This window comes from Leucopleurus acutus (assembly GCF_964270905.1).
Source record: "Leucopleurus acutus genome assembly, chromosome: 4".
Taxonomy (NCBI): domain Eukaryota; kingdom Metazoa; phylum Chordata; class Mammalia; order Artiodactyla; family Delphinidae; genus Leucopleurus; species Leucopleurus acutus.
Genome location: NC_139146.1, coordinates 64,023,532 through 64,043,489, shown reverse-complemented (window position 1 = coordinate 64,043,489; position 19,958 = coordinate 64,023,532). Strand labels below are relative to the sequence as shown.

Below are 19,958 nucleotides of genomic sequence, written 5' to 3'. Positions count from 1 at the left end.
TTGGAAGAATCAACATTGTGCAAATGACTCTACTACCCAAAGCAATCTACAGATTCAATGCAATCCCTATCAAACTACCACTGGCATTTTTCACAGAACTAGAACAAAAAATTTCACAATTTGTATGGAAACACAAAAGACCCCGAATAGCCAAAGCAATCTTGAGAACGAAAAACGGAGGTGGAGGAATCAGGCTTCCTGACTTCAGACTATACTACAAAGCTACAGTCATCAAGACAGTATGGTACTGGCACAAAAACAAAAATATAGGTCAATGGAACAGGATAGAAGGCCCAGAGATAAACCCATGCACATATGGTCACCTTATCTTTGATAAAGGAGGCAGGAATGTACAGTGGAGAAAGGACAGCCTATTCAATAAGTGGTGCTGGGAAAACTGGACAGCTACATGTAAAAGTATGAGATTGGATCACTCCCTAACACCATGCACAAAGATAAGCTCAAGGTGGATTAAAGACCTAAATGTAAGGCCAGAAACTATCAAACTCTTAGAGGAAAACATAGGCAGGACACTCTATGACATAAATCACAGCAAGGTCCTTTTTGACCCACCTCCTAGAGAAATGGAAATAAAAACAAAAATAAACAAATGGGACCTAATGAAACTTCAAAGCTTTTGCACAGCAAAGGAAACCATAAACAAGACCAAAAGACAAGCCTCAGAATGGGAGAAAATATTTGCAAATGAAGCAACTGACAAAGGATTAATCTCCAAAATTTATAAGCAGCTTATGCAGCTTAATAACAACAAAAAAAACCAACCCAATCCAAAAATGGGCAGAAGACCTAAATAGACATTTCTCCAAAGAAGATATACAGACTGCCAAGAAACACATTAAAGAATGCTCAACATCACTAATCATTAGAGAAATGCAAATCAAAACTACAATGAGATATCATCTCACACCAGTCAGAATGGCCATCATCAAAAAATCTAGAAACAATCAATGCTGGAGAGGGTGTGGAGAAAAGGGAACCCTCTTACCCTGTTGGTGGGAATGTAAATTGATACAGTCACTGTGGAGAACAGTATGGAGGTTCCTTAAAAAACTACAAAAAACTACCATGTGACCCAGCAATCCCACTACTGGGCATATACCCTGAGAAAACCATAATTCAAAAAGAGTCATGTACCAAAATGTTCATTGCAGCTCTATTTACAATAGCCCGGAGATGGAAACAACCTGAGTGTGCATCATTGGATGAATGGATAAACAAGATGTGGCACATATATACAATGGAATATTACTCAGCCATAAAAAGAAACGAAATTGAGCTATTTGTATTGAGGTGGATGGACCTAGAGTCTGTCATACAGAGTGAAGTAAGTCAGAAAGAGAGAGACAAATACCGTATGCTAATACATATATATGGAATTTAAGAAAAAAAAATGTCAGGAAGAACCTAGGTGTGAAACAGGAATAAAGACACAGACTTACTAGAGAATGGACTTGGGGATATGGGGAGGGGGAAGGGCAAACTGTGACAAAGCGAGAGAGAGGCATGGACATATATACACTACCAAACGTAAGGTAGATAGCTAGTGGGATGCAGCCGCATAGCACAGGGAGATCAGCTTGGTGCTTTGTGACTGCCTGGAGGGGTGGGATAGGGAGGGTGGGAGGGAGGGAGATGGAAGCGGGAAGAGATATGGGAACATATGTATATATATATAACTGATTCATTTTGTTGTGAAGCTGAAAGTAACATACCATTGTAAAGCAATTATACTCCAATAAAGATGTTAAAATGAAAAAAAAAACATAATCAGTACTGAAAATGAATTAAAAATGAGACATAAAATGCAAAAAAAAATCGGATATCTTTATCATGTTACATACAGTTCTGTGTTTCATTACTTGTTAACATGGGAATATGCCTATGGATAAATTTGGGTTTTTATTGATGTAGTAGTAGAATACTACTAGATATGTAGAAAGATGCCAACACAAAATCATAGTCTAATTATAAATCATTCTTTTAAGTTGTAGGTTTTTTGGTGTGTGTCTCCTCTGAGGTTAGTTTTGTTTTTAAGGAGGTATTTCCTTATAACTGATATATCTAGTTGTTTGGTTTTTTTTTAAATCACTTATATTTCCTTACAACCATAAAGATGGCCTGGCGAGAGACTTTTTCTGTTCCCCATTTGCAGAATTATTCTGTTTTTATCCTCTTCTGCTCTCTTGCCACCTACTTCTCCTGTTCTCCTTGACTTGGCTGTCTCTTGGTATACAGTTTCTTCTATTAATGATAGGAGTTCCAGAAAGAGAACAGATGGATTTAGAAATGTGAATTTAGGTTATGCTTTGTGTTTTTCCTCCTTTCTGTTGTAAACTAAGGTTTGGAATGCAGATAATCCCCCTTTTGTTTGTTTGTTGAGCTCTGTATTTCAGCTCTAATCTAAACCGTGTAACTGAAACTTCTGCATCTCTAATTTACTTACATTTGTTTCCGTATTAAAGTACTGTAAGCATGTGATCTGGGAGATCATTGGTCAGATTCCCCTTACAAGCCTGAAGGCCTTGTAAATTGTGACTAATGTCCACTGTACTTAAATAAGTCACGTTAAGTAAGACCTATTATTGGCCTTTTCCTGGAAGATGTATGCCTGAAAAGTTTGAGAAACTTCTCTACCCAGCAAATATATCTACTGTTAGTGTATTTTCCTATTAATTTATATTTTTGTAAAATGTTTATTAATATGAATAATATACTAATGTTTTTTCACAAAATCAATACATTAAAAGTAAGCCCAAACTTCTCACTCACTTCTCTATATCTGGCATGTTCCTACTTCCCTAGATGAATTTGGTATGCACCTTCCCGGATCTTTCTCACAAATAAACATTTAGATACTATGGTATATATATTTTATCCCCAATTTAATATTATTTAGCAAGTCCAAGGAACAAAGGAGAGGGACATTATTTTATAGAGAAAAAGGAGTAAGTTGGGAGGTGTTGTTTTGAACAAAAACCCATTGGAGAAAAGTGAGAGCTCAGGGTGATGATGGCTTCTCATTGGCTGAGTTGCTGGGGTAGTCAGTTTCTTGTAGGAGATGCAGTGTACATCTTTTCCTGTTGGGGCCTGTGATTGATGATCTTCTGTTGAGGCCTGTAATTGACAATTCTTCTTGTAATTGACATCAGGTTGTACTGTGTGAGGGGACCCCCTTCTGGCCTCCTTCACAGAAGTGAGGTTATGTTTTATTTAAAAGATAAAATAGCGGGCTTCCCTGGTGGCGCAGTGGTTGAGAGTCTGCCTGCCGATGCAGGCGACGCGGGTTCGTGCCCGGGCCCGGGAAGATCCCACATGCCGCGGAGCGGCTAGGCCTGTGAGCCACGGCCACTGAGCCTGCGCGTCTGGAGCCTGTGCTCTGCAATGAGAGAAGGCCACAACAGTGAGAGGCCCGCGTACTGCAAAACAAAACAAAAAAGATAAAATAGCTAGTGCATGTCCTCATGTCACAAAATTCAAGCAGTACTAAGTGTAGAAATGGAAAAGTGAAAATCTCCCTATTTTCCCCAGCCTCTCATTGCCACTTCACTGATTTTAAGCTATTTACAATTTCTCTTATATTCCCGTTATTATGGCTGTATAACAAATTACCCTAAAACTCAGTGGCATAAGAAAAACCTTTTAATTAAGTTAACAAATTGTGTGTCTAGAGTTCATACAGAGCACAGTGGAGATGGCTTGTCTGCTGCATAATGTCTGGGTTCTTAACTGGACGACTGAGAGGCTGGGAGCGAGAAAAGCATCTGGAGGCTTGCTCACTCACTGTCTGGCAGTTGATGCTGGCTGGTGGCTGAAACCCTACCTAGTACTGTCAGCCAGAACACCTACATACAGCCTTTTCTTGTGGCTGCTTGGCTTCCTCACAGCACAGTGGCTTGGTGCCAAGGGCAAGAAGAATCCATCCCGAGAGGATGGGGGAGGGAAAGAACCATGCAGCCTGGATACTTTTTATAACCTAGCCTAAGAAGTCACATACAACACTTCTACTATACTTCCGGTTGTAGCAGTCCTGAGCCTGCTCAGCTTTAAGAGGAGGGGAAATAGACTTCACCTCTTTTTTAAATTGAGGTATAACTGACAAATAACATTAGTTTCAGGTGTGCGACTTGGATATATGGGGAAATGATTGTCACGGGTAAGTCTAGTTAACACTTGTTTCCATACACGGTTACAGTATTTTTCTTGTGATGAGAACTATTAAGATCTACTCTCTTAGCAACTTTCAAATATGCAATATGTTATTACTAACTATAGTCACTATGCAGTGCATTACATCCCCATAACTTAAATTATTTTGTAACTGGAAGTTTGTACGTTTTGACCCCCTTCACCTATTTCACTCACCTCCCAACCCCCCCACCTCTGGCAACCGCCAATCTGTTCTTTATATCTTTGAGCTTGATCTTTTGTTGTTGTTTTAAATTCCTCATATAAGTGAGATCATGTGGTATTTGTCTTTCTCTGACTTATTTCACTTAGCATAATTCCCTCAAGGTCCATCCATGTTGTAGCAAAAGGCAAGATTTTGTTCCTTTTTAAGGCTGAATAATAATTGCATTATATTGATATATATATGTATGATGGATATATGTGAGGTGATACCTCATTGTGGTTTTGATTTGCATTTCTCTGATGATTAGTGATATTGAGCATCTCTTCATGTACCTGTTGGCCATCTTTATGTCTTTTTTGGGAAAATGTCTATTGAGATCATCTGCCTATTTTTTAATCAGATTGTTTATTTGGCTATTGAATTATATGAGTTCTTTATATATTTTGGATATTTAACCCCTTATCTGATATATGATGTGCAGATATCTCCTCCCATTCAATAAGTTGCCTTTTCTTTCTTTTTTTTTTTTTTTTGCGGTACGCGGGCCTCTCACTGTTGTGGCCTCTCCCGCTACTGGAGCACAGGCTCCGACGTGCACGCTCAGCGGCCATGGCTCACGGGCCTAGCCACTCTGCGTCATGTGGGATCTTCCCAGACCGGGGCACGAACCTGTGTCCCCTGCATCAGCAGGCGGACTCTCAACCACTTGCACCACCAGGGAAGCCCGCCTTTTCATTTTGATGATGGTTTCCTTTGCTATGCAACAGCTTTTTAGTTTGATGTCGTCTTACTTATTTGTTTTAGCATTTGTTTCCTTTGCTTTGGGAGTCAGATCCAAAAACTTATCACCAAGACTGGTGTCAGGGAGCTTACCACCTATGTTTTCTTCTGGGATTTTTATGGTTTCAGGTGTTACATTCAGGTCTTTAATATATTTTGAGTTAATTTTAAACCATTTTTGAATTAGGAGACTCCACCTCTTGATGGGGAGTGGTAAGATTCTGGAAGAGCGTGTGTGGTTAGAAATACTGCTATGACTGTTTTTAGAAAATACAGTCTGCTATATATCTCTTTCTAGAAATTTGTTTTCACATAGACGGGATCATAGTATATTTATGTTTCTGCAACTTGTTTTTTTTTCACTTCATTTATTTTTTCATATTAGCAAATTTCTTAGTTCCGGTTTCTATAACAGAATACTGTAGATAAACAACAAAACAACAAAAACAACAAAACAACAAAAACAACAAAAATTTATTTCTCACAGTTCTGGAGGCAGGACGTCCAAGATCAGGGTGCTAGCATGGTTGGGTTCTCGTGAGAGCCCGTCATCCAGGTTGCAGATCTTGTATCCTTATATGGTGAAGAGAGGGCAAGAAAGCATTCTGGGGTCTCTTTTATGAGCACACTAATCCCACTCATGTGGGCTCTACCCTCGTAACCTAATCACCTCTGAAAGGCCCCACCTCCTAATACCATCACATTGGGGATTAGGATTTCAAAATATGAATTTTGAGGAGACTCAAACATTGAGTCCATAACAGCAAATCAGAGTCAGCCTCATTTTCAAGTATCATGGTATTGGAATTTTGTCTTTCCTTTTAATGATACTTGTAATATGTGAATATCTAAATTACGGACACTTGAAATAATGTAGAAATACAGAGCAAAATGTCAGAGTCCCCTTTCCTCTTGGCCCCCACTCACATATCCCATTTCATGACATTTATTGCTCTCCTAGCCAGATGTTGCATTGAGTTTGTGGACAGTCATGTATCTATATCTATATCTTTATATATAATTAAAATAGACTGTACCATAAAGGTATAGCATATAAGTTATGTTGTTGTCTTGTCAGTGGCCATAAATTACGTGATGACTTTTGGTTCAATAATTTAATTAAACTCAAATTTAGAAGGTATTTTTGTAGGATTTGGGAAACTATATGCATATCATTTGGGCAACCTATTAGTGTTAGACATTCAAAAACTGTTTTCAAAATACTCAGACTTGGGCTTCCCTGGTGGCGCAGTGGTTGAGAGTCCACCTGCCGATGCAGGGGACACGGGTTCATGCCCCGGTCCGGGAAGATCCCACATGCCGCGGAGCGGCTGTGCCCGTGAGCCATGGCCGCTGAGCCTGCGCGTCCGGAGCCTGTGCTCCGCAACGGCAGAGGCCGCAACAGTGAGAGGCCTGCGTACCGCAAAAAAAAAAACAAAAAAAACGCTCAGACTTGCCTTTAACCTGATTATTTGAAGTCTTCAGGCTTAAATGTACATGGATTATTGTGGTCCTTCCAAGTTATTGAATATTTTTGTTAATATTGTAGGAAAATATGTAGAGATGCTACTTAGTCATTAAGAACTAAATGTGATCAAACAACCCAATTGAAAAATGGGCAGAAGACCTAAATAGACATTTCTCCAAAGAAGACACACAGATGGCCAAAAGGCACATGAAAAGATGCTCAACACTGCTAATCATTAGAGAAATGCAAATCAAAACTACAATGAGGTACCACCTCACACCAGTCAGAATGGCTATCATTAAAAAGCCTTCAGAGAATTCCCTGGTGGTTCAGTGTTTGAGACTCCAAGGTTTCACCGAGGGCCTGGGTTCAATCCCTGGTTGGGGAACTAAGATCCCACAAACCACGTGGCATGGCCAAATAAATAAATAAATAAGAAGAAAAAATAAAAAGCCTTCAAATAACAAATGGTGGAGGAGGGGGTGGAGAAAAGGGAACCCTCCTACACTGTTGGTGGGAATGTAAATTGGTGCAGCCACTATGGAAAACACACAGTATGGAGGTTCCTCAAAAAACTAAAAATAGAGTTGCCATATGATCCTACAATCCCACTCCTGGGCATATATCCAGACAAAACTATAACTGGAAAAGATACATGCACCCCAGTGTTCATTGCAGCACTGTTTACTATAGCCAAGACATGGAAACAACCTAAATGTCCATCGACAGATGAATGGATTTAGAAGATATGGTACATATATACGATGGAATACTATCCAACCATAAAAAGAATGAAATACTGCCATTTGCAGCAACATGGATGGATCTAGAGATTATCATACTAAGTGAAGTAAGTCAGAAAGAGAAAGATACCGTATGATACCACTTATATGTGGAATCTAAAATATGACACAAATGAACTTACCTACGAAATAGAAACAGGCTCACAGGCATAGAGAACAGACCTGTGGTTGCCAAGGGGGAAGAAGGGATAGGGGAAGAAAGGATTGGGAGTTTGGGATTAGCAGATGCAAACTATTGTGTATTGAATGGATAAAGAAGATCCTACTGTATAGCACAGGGAACTATATTCAATATCCTGTGATAAACCATAATGGAAAAGAATGTGAAAAAGAATGTACATATATATGTATAACTGAATCACTTTGCTGTACAGTAGAAATTAACACAACATTGTAAATCAGCTATACTTCAGTAACATAAATTTAAAAAAAAAGAACTAAATGTGATCAGATACAGTTAGGTTTTAGCTGTCTCCCAGTTGAAACACTGGGCTTCCTCAGTGGTGTGATTATGCAGGAATAATTGAATTGAATGTACTTTGTATTTTGTCATTTCTTTAAAATTCCCCTCCTGTAATTTGGCAATGTATATCAAAACTTAAAGTGTACATACCTTCACTATAGCAACTCTACTCCATATTCTAAAGAGATTAATCAAGTGTGTAAGACTGTATTTATATGAACATTCGCCACAACATTGTTTTTCATATACAAATTTGGAAATGATGCAATTAAATGGAATGCTGTGCAGTATTAAAAATTAGGGGGAGCTGGGTTTTGGCAGTCTAAGGTTATTTCAAGCTAACCTGTTACTGTGAGCTGTGTGAGGTCTGGTCAGAGGACATTGACCAACTGTTTAACCCCTGATTTGAAAGTACTTTTTTGTTGTTGGTTTTGGAATTTCACTTTTTGAAAAAATAGTAGTGATAAATATGAATAGGCTTATTTGTACAAACAGGCAGCCCTTTCCTGCATATTGCTATAATCCGAAAGCATTCTGTGGGCCATGACCTGAGTTTTTATATACATTTTATATTTAATTTTATATAATATTAATTATGTCATTTAATACTCACAATGACATTAAGGTTGATAACAGATTGTATTTATCTCTTCTATAGTTTGAAACTCTGCCTAAGAAAGTAACAGACACAGAATTTGAAACCAGATACCTCTGACTTTAAAGCTTCTCTTTTGAACCACTGTTCTGTACCACACTGTTTACCAGTCCACAGGTAGACCCGGTGCATGGGAAAGAAGAGCACCTCCAATATACATGAGGTTCTTGAGCAGACATAGAAAAACAGCAGATAAATTCTTGTTTAGGTACTGTCTTAGTTTGCTCAGGCTGCTCTGGAAAAATACCACAGACTGGGCAGCGTAGACAACAAATAATTATTTCTCACAGTTCTGGAGGCACTGGGAAGTCCAAGATCAAGATGTTGCCAGATATGCCAGGGTGATTTGGCTCTTTTCTTGGTTTTCAAACATCCACCTTGCTGTACCCTCACATGGCACAGAGAGAATGATGGCTCTGGTCTCACCCTCTTCCTGTATGGGCACTAATTCCATCATGGTGGCTCCACTCTCATGACCTCATCTAAACCTAATCACCTCCCAAAGGCCCCCATCCCCAAATTCCATCACTTTGGGAATTAGGGCTTCAACATATGAATTTGGAGTGGTGGGGGAAACACGAGCATCCATAGCAGGTACCTTTTGATAACTCCAAAGAGAGACTTTCTGTTTTTTGTAATTTTCTTCAAAGAATTTCTCCAAGGTAAGCTTCCTCATAGAAGTTCCATTTATCTGCTTTTTGTCATTAGAGTCTAATTTTGATCTATGGTTTTTCCATCAGCCTCTGACAGCCAAGGTTCTATATGAGGCTTCCTGGATATCCTAAGAGACTATTTTAGGTTCTACATTTTCCCTAACAGGAACTCTCTGCCAAGACTCTTGTATTCTTTAAATCTCTGTTTTCTGCCTTTTTCCCCAAGGAAGAAAAACGTTTCTTCTAATCATACTATGTTATCTCTTCGATTTTGAAGCTAACTCATCTAAGGAACTTTACATGGCCATCCTGGTTAGCTGGGGAAGATCCCAGATCTTCCCTGGGATCCTGGGATCAGTGTGGGCATGAAGGTTTACCTAGGCAGCAACCATTGGCTGTAGATAGTCCACATGTGGTTCCCGCCACTCCACTGTAATACAGAAAATACTTGAAGTTTATGGCTCCATCTTGTAGATACTGCCATGCCTGTTTCCTTCATTTATTATCCTTGGTTTTCTTTTTTTTTTAATTGAAGTATAGTTGATTTACAGTGTAGTGTTAATTTCTGCTGTATAGCAGAGTGATTCAGTTATATATATATATATATATATATATATATATACACATTCTTTTTCATATTCTTTTCCATTATGGTTGACTGCAGGATTTTGAATATAGTTTTGAAAATAGTAGGACCTTGTTTATTGGTTTTCTTTTAGTTATGTTTGCTTTCATAAATGGTTTCCTTTTGGAGTAGCCAAAATCAGCATCAGTAGTCCCACTGTATTCTTCAAATAAGTCAAGAGAAAACTGAGATGCACTGTAAGTTAGGTCTCTCTGTTTAAAGAGTTCAATCAAAAGACTCTCTCATTTTACTAAATGTGTTTTTTAAATTCTTTAAAGACTATAATTTACCCATCGTGTTTGAATCTGACATACTGAATATATATTCCAACACGCTGGTTTGGGTAAAACACTAAGTCCTGGACTAGAAATGTGGTCATGATACTTTGGCACCTTATTATTCAGAGCCTGCAGCATCATCTGCTTGTGAACATGTAGAGTGTAGCCAGGAACCCATAGGACATCAGCCAGAAGAGCAGGATCCAGCTCCAGCTCTTGGTGGAATGCCCCAAAGATTCACTGCAGCTTGGGCTAGAGATGGAGTGCTTCAGTCAGCCAGGCTCCCAGTGAATAATTTCTTCTCATTCTTGGTCGTGTGTGTGTGTGTGTGTGTGTGTGTGTGTGTGGTGTGTGCGCGCACGCGCGCGCGTATGCGTGTGTGTGTGTGTATGCATGTGTGAAGGCACTTTTTAACAATTTTCTTAAAGCTGAAAAGGCTTCTGCCTGCATGGCATGAGTTATAATTTGACCTGCTCAAAGTCGTAATTTGACCTCCCACTCTGTGGTTCCCCTTACCTAGAAAAAAATCATTTATGAACCAACACAGCTACCACATAAAGCTGACATCATTTCTATATTTACCAATTGTGAGTGAATTAGTTTTCTAGAAACTTGTATAGCAGGACAAATTGTACATTACCGTTTTTTTTATCATAGTCCCAAAGGGAAGCCTACTCCTCTGGTGACACCTAAAGGGAAAGAGATCTCTTTTAGTGCTGAAAGAAAACATTGGCTGTGTTAATCTTAGAGGTTATTAGGTAATTACATCTATGGTCATTTTCACTTTACTCTGAATTTGCTTCAGTTCAGTTTTATATCAGTTGATTATCAACTCACTGGAGTATTCTGTAACCATGCAAAATTGTGAAAAACAAATTGTGGTTGGTTACACAGTGTTTAATGATATGTTAACTAAAATTATGATACAAAATTTTGTATGTTGTAAAGTAGAATGGAATTGAGATTAAAAATTTAGACTCTGGAGTTAGTATTGGATATGTTAGCCAACCTCTCCCAAACACGTTTCTTCATCCATAAAGTAGGAGTTATAGCACCTGCCTCCTGCTATTGAATGTGAGGATTAAATAAATTAAAGTTCTTAGTATAGTCTCTACCACATAAAAGTTCCCAGTAAATATTTGTTATTATAATGATTGTAATTATATGAAAGTATGCATATTTTAATGCTAGAAAACATAATGATAATTGTACTAAGTCAGTGAATTAATCCACATTAATTTCTAAGTATTCTGTAATTTTATTTTTATTATAATGTAATATAAATAATAAATTATTTAAATTATAATTTAAAGTAATATAATTTATAAATTTATCCTTAAAATATATTTGTATTTAAATGTATTTCTAATGTGATAATAAGAAGGTACCCCTATTCCACATTGATAAAACATATAGGTATCTGTTATATGTCTTAGAATTGGAGGCAGTCAGACTAATGCCATTAACAGAAAACTGTGCTGATTTGTGCATATCTAGAGAGCATTTGGTTCTGAGGTTGACTAAATACAGCAGCTAAGGAATAGTGCTTACACGCCCCAGCCACAGTGGCCTTGTGGTTCCTCAACACCAGCTCGCAGGCACCTTTTCATCTAGGGGCCTTTCCTAGTTGTTTAGTCTGTCTGGAATTCCTGAATGCTCATCTCCTTGATCTTTTACTGCTATTATTGTGTAGATAGTCCCTTAAGTGTTACTGCCTAATTTAAAGTGGCTACTGGACTGCCACTGTATGCCATCCTACTTTCTCTGTGTGGCTCTCTGACATTTTTATAATATACTTGTTAATTGTCTGATTTCCCCCACAAGACTGTATGATCCATAAGACTAGAAACTTTGCCTTTTCAGAAACTTTGTCCTTTTCACACCATATCCTCAGTACCTGGAACTGTACTTGGCATGTAGTAGGCATTCAGTAAACATTTTGAATGAATAAGTAAATAAACGATTGTTGCATTATAACTAGACATAATTAATGAGCATCTCACATTTCTAAATGAACACTTTCACTTTTATATAGCTACACAAGAATACTTGTTGTTTCTCATATTTCATGGGTATTTCCTAGATGTCTTTAGCTGGTTGTCATTATCAGTAGTGTTGAGTAATTTAAGGGCCAGATAGTAAATATTTTAGGCTTGGAGTCTCTATGGCAACTACTAAACTCAGCTGTTGTAGTGAAAGCAGACATAGACAATATGTAAACAAATGGGTGTGGCTATGTTTCAGTAAAACTATTTATAAAAATAGGCCTCCAGCCTACAGGTTTTAGTTTGGTGACCCTGGCTATAGACTACAAACCCACTGCAAGGGTGTGGGGTGAAACCCAAATCTGCCAGCATCACAGGGAGGTCAAAAACGAACACAGTGAGCATCTTATCTGGTAGATCCACATTGAGAAAGGAGGATGAGACTGATGGAAGCATGAAGAAGAAGCCTAGAGCTGGTGGTGTGGCCCTCCATGGAAGTAGATTTGTGAGGAAGTGGATATGTAAAGACTTGGGGGCTTTTCACATGGAAATCATGTCATTTGTAACTATCATTGAGCTACAGACAGCCAGCAAGTCAGACCTGAAGACAAGGGCATCAGTTCAAGTAGAGCTATAGCCAAAAGCCAGGGCTGGCACTTGAGTTACATAATGTACAATGAACTGATAATTCATTGGTCATTTCGATCACAGCTGTAGATTTTGGGATATGCTGTGTGATTGCTAAATACTAAACCCAAGAAAGTTATTTTTACTCCTTATTTGATATCTTAAGTAATTAGATAGTACTTGTTCAATCCAAAGACCTAATAAATCTTTTTGTTTTACATTTGCTACAATGCTACTTAGAGGTGGAAGAGTAATGGGAAAAGATATATATATGCTTATAAAAATGTAAGGACATCTCTGGAGAGATTCACAAAAAAACCTGAGTGCTGTGGAGGCTGAAGGACAGAAGAGAGCAAGAGATTTACCTTGCATAGAGTATCCTTTTGTACTTTTGAATTTTGTACTGTGTATACGTATTACTTATTGGGAAAAAATTAATAAAACTTAAAGTATATGTAAAGTAGGAGGTTCATTAGGTCTGATTTGTGACCCAAGGGTCTAGTAATCTTTTTTTCAATTTCTTTAGAATGTGTAATTTTTTACAATATTATTAGCTATAGTCACCATGCTGTACATTACATTCTTATAACTTATTCATTTTTTAACTGGAAATTTGTATCTTTTTGACTACCCTTCACCCATTTTGCCCACCCTCCTCCCCCTGCCTCAGGCTACCACCAGTCTCTTCTCTATATCCATGAGATCTTTGTTTTTAGATTCCACATATAAGTGGATCATACAGTATCTTTCTCTGACTTATTTCACTTAGCATAATGCCCTTGGGGTCCATCCATATTGTCGCAAATGGCAAGATTTCATTCTTTTTTATGGCTGAATAATACTCCTCTGTGTGTGTGCGTGTGTGTGTGTGTGTGCGTGTGTGTGTGTGCGTGTGTGTGTGTTTATCGATTCATCCATCAGTGGACACTTAGGTTATTTCCATGTCTTGGCTATTGTAAATAATGCTACAGAAAACATGGGGCTGCATTTATCTTTTCGAATTAGTGTTTTTGTTTTCTTTGGGTAAATACCCAGAAGTGGAATTGCTGGATCATATGGTAACACTACTTTTAATCTTTTGAGGAACCTCCATACCGTTTTCCATAGTGGCTGCGACCAATTTATATTCCCACCAACAGTGCACAAAGGTTCCCTTTTCCCACGTCCTTACCAACACTTGTTATTTATTGTCTTTTTGATAATAGCTGTAGAATGCATAAATTTTTAAAGAGGTTTTGGATTGATTCTTTTCATATTTAAGAAGGTTTAAGGTACCCAGCATATTTTTACATTAATTAAGATCTGTTTTCCCATTCTAAATCAAGTAGAACTACTTTGGGGACTTCCCTGGTAGTTCAGTGGCCAAGATTCCACGCTTCCAATGCAGGGGGCCGGGGTTCGATCCCTGGTCAGGGAACTACATCCCACGTGCCGCAACTAAGAGTTTGCATGCCGCAACTAAAGACCCCGCATGCCACAACTAAGACCTGGTGCAGCCAAATAAATAAATATTTAAAAAACAAAAACCAAAAAACAAATAGAACACCTTTAGTGATATACACCAAAGCAAGCCTGATCATCTTAGAGAACAACTTACAAGATGATTTGTTCTGTTAATTCCAATAATTGTTTTAGATGAGGTCATAATTTGTTTGGCACAGTAATAATAATAGCTAACGTTTCTTCTTTCTTGGGTTGTTACGACATTTCATATGCACTGTGTATTTTAATTCTCACTTGTACTCAGATATAGGTAATATCATCCCCATTTTACCAGATGAGAAAACTAAAGCTTAGAGGTGTTAAAGAATTCACCCAAGGTCTTGAAACTCTAGAAAGTTGCAGAGCCTGACTTTAAGTCAAGATCTGCCTTTTTGCAGAGCCCATGCTTAACCAGCTAAGCACAACTGCTCTGTAGTTGCTTCCCCAAACAATTGCAGGTTATGCGTTAACTGCTTTAATGGAGAGGGGGTGTCATTATAAAGTAATGAGGCCGAATTGAAAAGTTGCATGTTCATTCAGTTTACTGTGTATCATCTCTTTTAAGATTTATGAGATGATCATTTCTAAACATCCTAAAAGCCCTCAGCATAGGGTGAACATTCATAAAAGGATGATATATGTTTATTGATAGATGGGTTTTTACTTTTCACTTATCTTTAAAATTCATAATCATATGTTTCCAAAATTAAATTGTATATAAAGATAGACATTGAAAACTTCGGATCCCTTCTCATCAGAGCCTACTCCATTCCTCCATCCCACCCCCAGCTCCTGTGGTATCATTTTTATGTTTCTTCCTTGTCTAACCACTGTTTATGCAGATGTAAGCAAAAAGGAAAAAAAAAAAAAGCCTTCCTTTCAAAGGTGCATTTTCTACAAAGAGAACCTATTTTTTCTATTAGAAGCAGAGGCTTCTAATTTTCAGGGAGAAAAAAACCTTATTAACGAAGTTTACTCTTTTTCTAGTAGCTCTCCTCTACAGTTAAGTGCTTTTCCTTTGGGAAGTCTAATAACATACGGCAGCAGGAGTTTCTGTCACAGGTGACGTTTTTTTTCTGAATTTTAAATTTTATTTTATTTTTTATACAGCAGATTTCTTATTAGTTATCTATTTTATACATATTAGTGTATATATGTCAATCCCAATCTCCCAGTTCATCCCACCACCACCACCCATCCACAGGTGACTTTTAAAAATTCCTAATTTAAATAGGTTAATTGCACTAGATCACAGTATATTTGAATATTATGTTGAGGAGAAAATAATCCCCCCAAACTGAACAGCCCCTCAATATATTCTATGTTTTTATCTAATTTTGAAGGTATGATATATACTGTAGTAGCATTCATTAAAAAGCAAAACATGATCTTTCTAATAAATAGTATCCATTTTTGGTTAAGTCCAGTGGCTAACTTTCCTTTCTTCTTATTCATTGTAGTTGAGGCAGTCCCAGTCCTACTGCACAGACACAGAATGTCTTCAGGAATGTAAGTAATGATGGGACAGGAGGAGGCTTGGCATTGGGGGCAGAATTAGAGACCAGAATAAGACTGAATTTTTTGCCAGAAATTATTCTTACAGTTTGCCCTTTAAGGAAATGGTTCTTAGTAATGTATTTCCTACTTAAATATTTAATTTTTTAACTTAAAAAATTGTGTTTTTTGGTCCTGCCACAAAAACAAAACCTGTTCATTGAATAAAATTATAAAATCACAGATAAAAAAAAAGAAAAGGAAAAACTTCCAGAATAATAAAAGATGACCACTGTTAACAACTTGGTGTAAACCCTTCCAAGACCCTTTTTTGGGCAAATACACGTGGAACAGGGCACTTCTGGCTCGTTGAACTGAACACCGAGGCTGCTAGCACAAACCCCTCACTCTTTCCCTACCATCTATTTGCATCCATTGGCAACTTTGAGAATTTGTGAGTGAAGGCAGGGGGAGCCATTTTTCCCCAAGGTTTGGAAGCTTTGGAGACATTGGAGTCATTCCTTTGCCTCTGACATTAGGATTCTCAAGACGGTAAGGGCAGTAGGGAGGTTTCTCCATGGCTTTATGGGCAATGGTGATGGTAAAGTGAGAATCAGTGCAGGAAGATGGATTCCGCATGGTGAATGTAGCTGACAGACTTATAATATGAGGCATCTTTTTTTCAGGACAGACATAACTTGAGGGATACTTTGAGGGGAAATAATAGCGAATCCAGTCTTATACCATAATAATTTGACTGTAAGAATGGAAGTATGACGTTTACAGGATGGTGAAACCTGGCACAATTCAATTTCATATATACTTACAAATACGGGATCACTTTGTATATGTTGTTTTTCACTACTGTATTGTGAGTATATCAGCATGTATTTACCTTAAAAATATTTACTGACTAAATAATAATTCATTATGGGGATGCACCAGTGTTCAAATAATTCCCTTTTGTTGGAATCTTAGGTTGCTAATATATTTTTGCTGTTATAAATAATGCTTGAACAAACATCCTTTTGCACTTTTTAAGGCTTTTGACATATTGCCAAATTGCATTTATTAATAGGCTAGTTGCTTATACTTCACATCTCTGAAGCTGAGCACCACTTTATTATGTATGTGAAACTAAAACAAAACACAGTAAGGTATCATTATAAAGGAACTTGTTAGTACATTATTAATTACTGGTATTACTGTGTGAACTGGGTATCCCATCAAATTCTGTAAATGTAGCAACTTAGAGAAACAGGAGCTAGTACAGTGCCTGTCCCAAAGTAGAAACTTTGTCAGAATGTAGTCCTTTGGTGCAGCAGGGTAATAATTATATGCTTCTGGGCAAGAAAGTAATGGGCAGACTTGCGCTAGGTTTTGGGGATGATGGGTGGTGGTTCCCCAACTCCAGATTTCTTTATGTTGTCTCTTCAGTAGCGTTCATTAATCTGCAGTGTGCCCTCTGATAAGCGTCATAAATTTTTGCCTCAGCAGTAAAGCTAAAATGTGTTCTTCTAGTTGAAAATAATCTTATTGAACTCCTTATGGGAAAACAAGTGTTTATTATATTTGTGGTATTTGTGACCCTTGAGCCAGTCCCACCTGTAAACCAAGTATACTCTTATTTCTGTAGGTGAAATTTCACTTCTTTAATCCAAATATAAAGGCACAACTCTAGAGCTTGAGTATTAATTCAGTTATCTTGGCCAGTCATTCCACCCCGCCCCAGTTCTTTTAGCATTTGGTGGAAATCCTTTCTAACAGCCATGTCTTTAAATGGTTTAAGCAGTTGTTTCCTCTGAGCGATATAATTACTTTTCTGTGTATTCTAAATTTTCATGAATGAGATTATGCTGTTTTCATAAAATATATATTAATCGGGGGTCCCCGCAACGCCTTCTTCTGTTTCAATAATTTGTGAGAATGGCTTACAGAAGGCAGGAAAACAGTTTAATTACTATTACCAGTTTATTACAAAGGATGCAACTTGGGAACAGCCAAATGGAAGAGATGCCTAGGGCAAGGTATGAGGAGAAAAGGGGTATAGAGCTTCCCTGTCTTCTCTGGGTGCACCACCCTCCCAGCTCCTCCATGTGTTCACCAACCGGGAAGCTCTGTGAACCCTGTTGTTTAGGGTTTTTATGGAGGTTCCATTCCATAGGCATGAATGAGTAAATCATTGGCCATTGGTGAATAACTTGGAAGCTGGAAGTTCCAACCTTCTAATCACTTGGTCAGACTCCTAGTGAGTCCCCATCCTGAAGCTTTCTGGGGGCCCACTAAGAGTCACCTCATTAACATCAACTCAGATATGGTCGAAAGGGGTTTATTATGAATAAGAAAAGACGTTCCTGTCACCCTTATCACTCAGGAAATTCCAAGGATTTTAGCAGCTTTCCGACAGGAACCAGAATGAAGACCAAATATATGTATTTCTTATTATATCATAATATCACAGTATCCATTGTGCCTCCCATGACGTGCTGCATGTATTTGAGATGATTTAATAGAATATGAAGCTCATTACTTCATGTGGTAGCAGAATCTAGTTGCAATCTGTGAGCATATCTAGTTGCTGCATGATTCTTTATATTGAGCTACATTCCACTTCATCGTGATATTTACCCACAGTTTTGTTCTCTAGAGCTGCATAGAATGAGTCTGCCCACTCTTCTGAAAGACTGTCTTTCAGATAAAGAGTTGTGGAAACCAGCTCTATTGCTAATTTAATTTTGGAGTAAATCAAAAGATGGGTTAAAAAAAAAAAAAAAAAAAGATGGGTAGATGTTCTGAGGATATTGTAATTACTGTATACAACTCCAAAATCACAGGGTTAAAGCCTGCTGGTGCACTGTCCAATTTCACTGCTGTTCTGTTTCTGCCTTTCCCACTGGAAACCTGTATACATTTATAGAAATAATCCCTCAGGATCTGCCAGCTCTTAGAGCCTCCCTCTCTTTCATCTTCCTGGTGTCCAGCTAAGTTAATAGCTTCACTGTGAATATTCCATTTGACATCTTATTTGTAATACTTTTTCTTGTAACCAAAGACTTAACCCTTGAGCAAAATGGAACCCTGTATTTTGGTGTACAAAGTCCTTTTACATTTTTATGATTTGACATTTTTCTAGACCATAGAGTAAAAAGTATTTACCCTTTTAAGGCAATTAATTCCTAGGCAGTGAGGGGAACAGACTTTATATCCTGCATGTGATTGTGCTTCTTCTTTTTTTTTTTTTCCAGTACGCGGGCCTCTCACTGTTGTGGCCTCTCCCGTTGCGGAGCACAGGCTCCGGACGCGCAGGCTCAGCGGCCATGGCTCATGGGCCCAGCCGCTCCACGGCATGTGGGATCCTCCCGGACCGGGGCACGAACCCGTGTCCCCTGCATCGGCAGGCGGACTTTCAACCATTGCGCCACCAGGGGAGCCCAGATTGTGCTTCTTAATATCTAGATTACTTGGCACTACGTTAATATTTAGAATATTTAGTGCCAAACAGTTGTCACAATAAAAACCATAGTGGTCAGCTCATTCAAAGGCCCTTTCAGCTCTGTGTGTTGACTTTAAAATAGCTGCTCCTGGTATTTGTTTGTATTAGCCGCATGCTGTGTCGGGGAGTTTGAGTAGCATGCCTGTTCTGAGACTTCACGAAGAAGTAGATCTTGTCACAAGGGACTGCGAATAATCACAGAAAGCCTATAGTGACCCCATTCATCCCTATTCCTGGATATTTCAAAAAGTCTAAGTCAGTTCAGATACCCAGTGTCTCCAATCCTAAGACATTTTAGGTTTACTGTTTTTGCTTCATTCAATTTAATGTTTTTATATATGGTTCAAAAATCAAGAAGTTAGTGTATAGTGAAAAGGTGTCTTCCTACTCATAGTCTCCCATCTAACCATGTCCTATCTCTAGGTATTATTGGCCTTCTATGTAGCTTTCCAGAATTTCTTTATGCATGCACAGGCAAAATGTATATTATTTGCCCCCCTTTCTTAGTACACACTGTTTTTCACCTGCTTTTTTTCTCTGTCAAAAAATAGCATATCTCATGGAGACTTCCCTCAACATTGTTTTATAACTTCATAGTATTCCATTTTACAGATATACCATAATTTCTTTTTTGTTTTTGAGAATTACATTTTATTTGATAGACTTGCTGAGGACTTAAGCCTGGAAGACAGCCTCTCAGATGACACTGAGGGACTGCTCTGAAGAGGTAAGGGAGGAGCCAGGATATATAGGAGTTTTTGCAAGAAACCAGGTAGTAGG

The 19,958-nt window shown here is 38.1% G+C and overlaps 1 protein-coding gene across 1 annotated transcript in view; it reads left to right on the top strand.

The window, feature by feature from the left end:
• Positions 1–19,958, top strand: part of SMIM14 (small integral membrane protein 14) — a 71,626-nt gene that overhangs the window by 40,576 nt on the left and 11,092 nt on the right. The window contains exon 3 of the mRNA XM_082838852.1: positions 15,652–15,700. Coding sequence (XP_082694978.1) covers positions 15,652–15,700 — 49 coding nt within the window. The remainder of the gene's footprint in view (positions 1–15,651; positions 15,701–19,958) is intronic.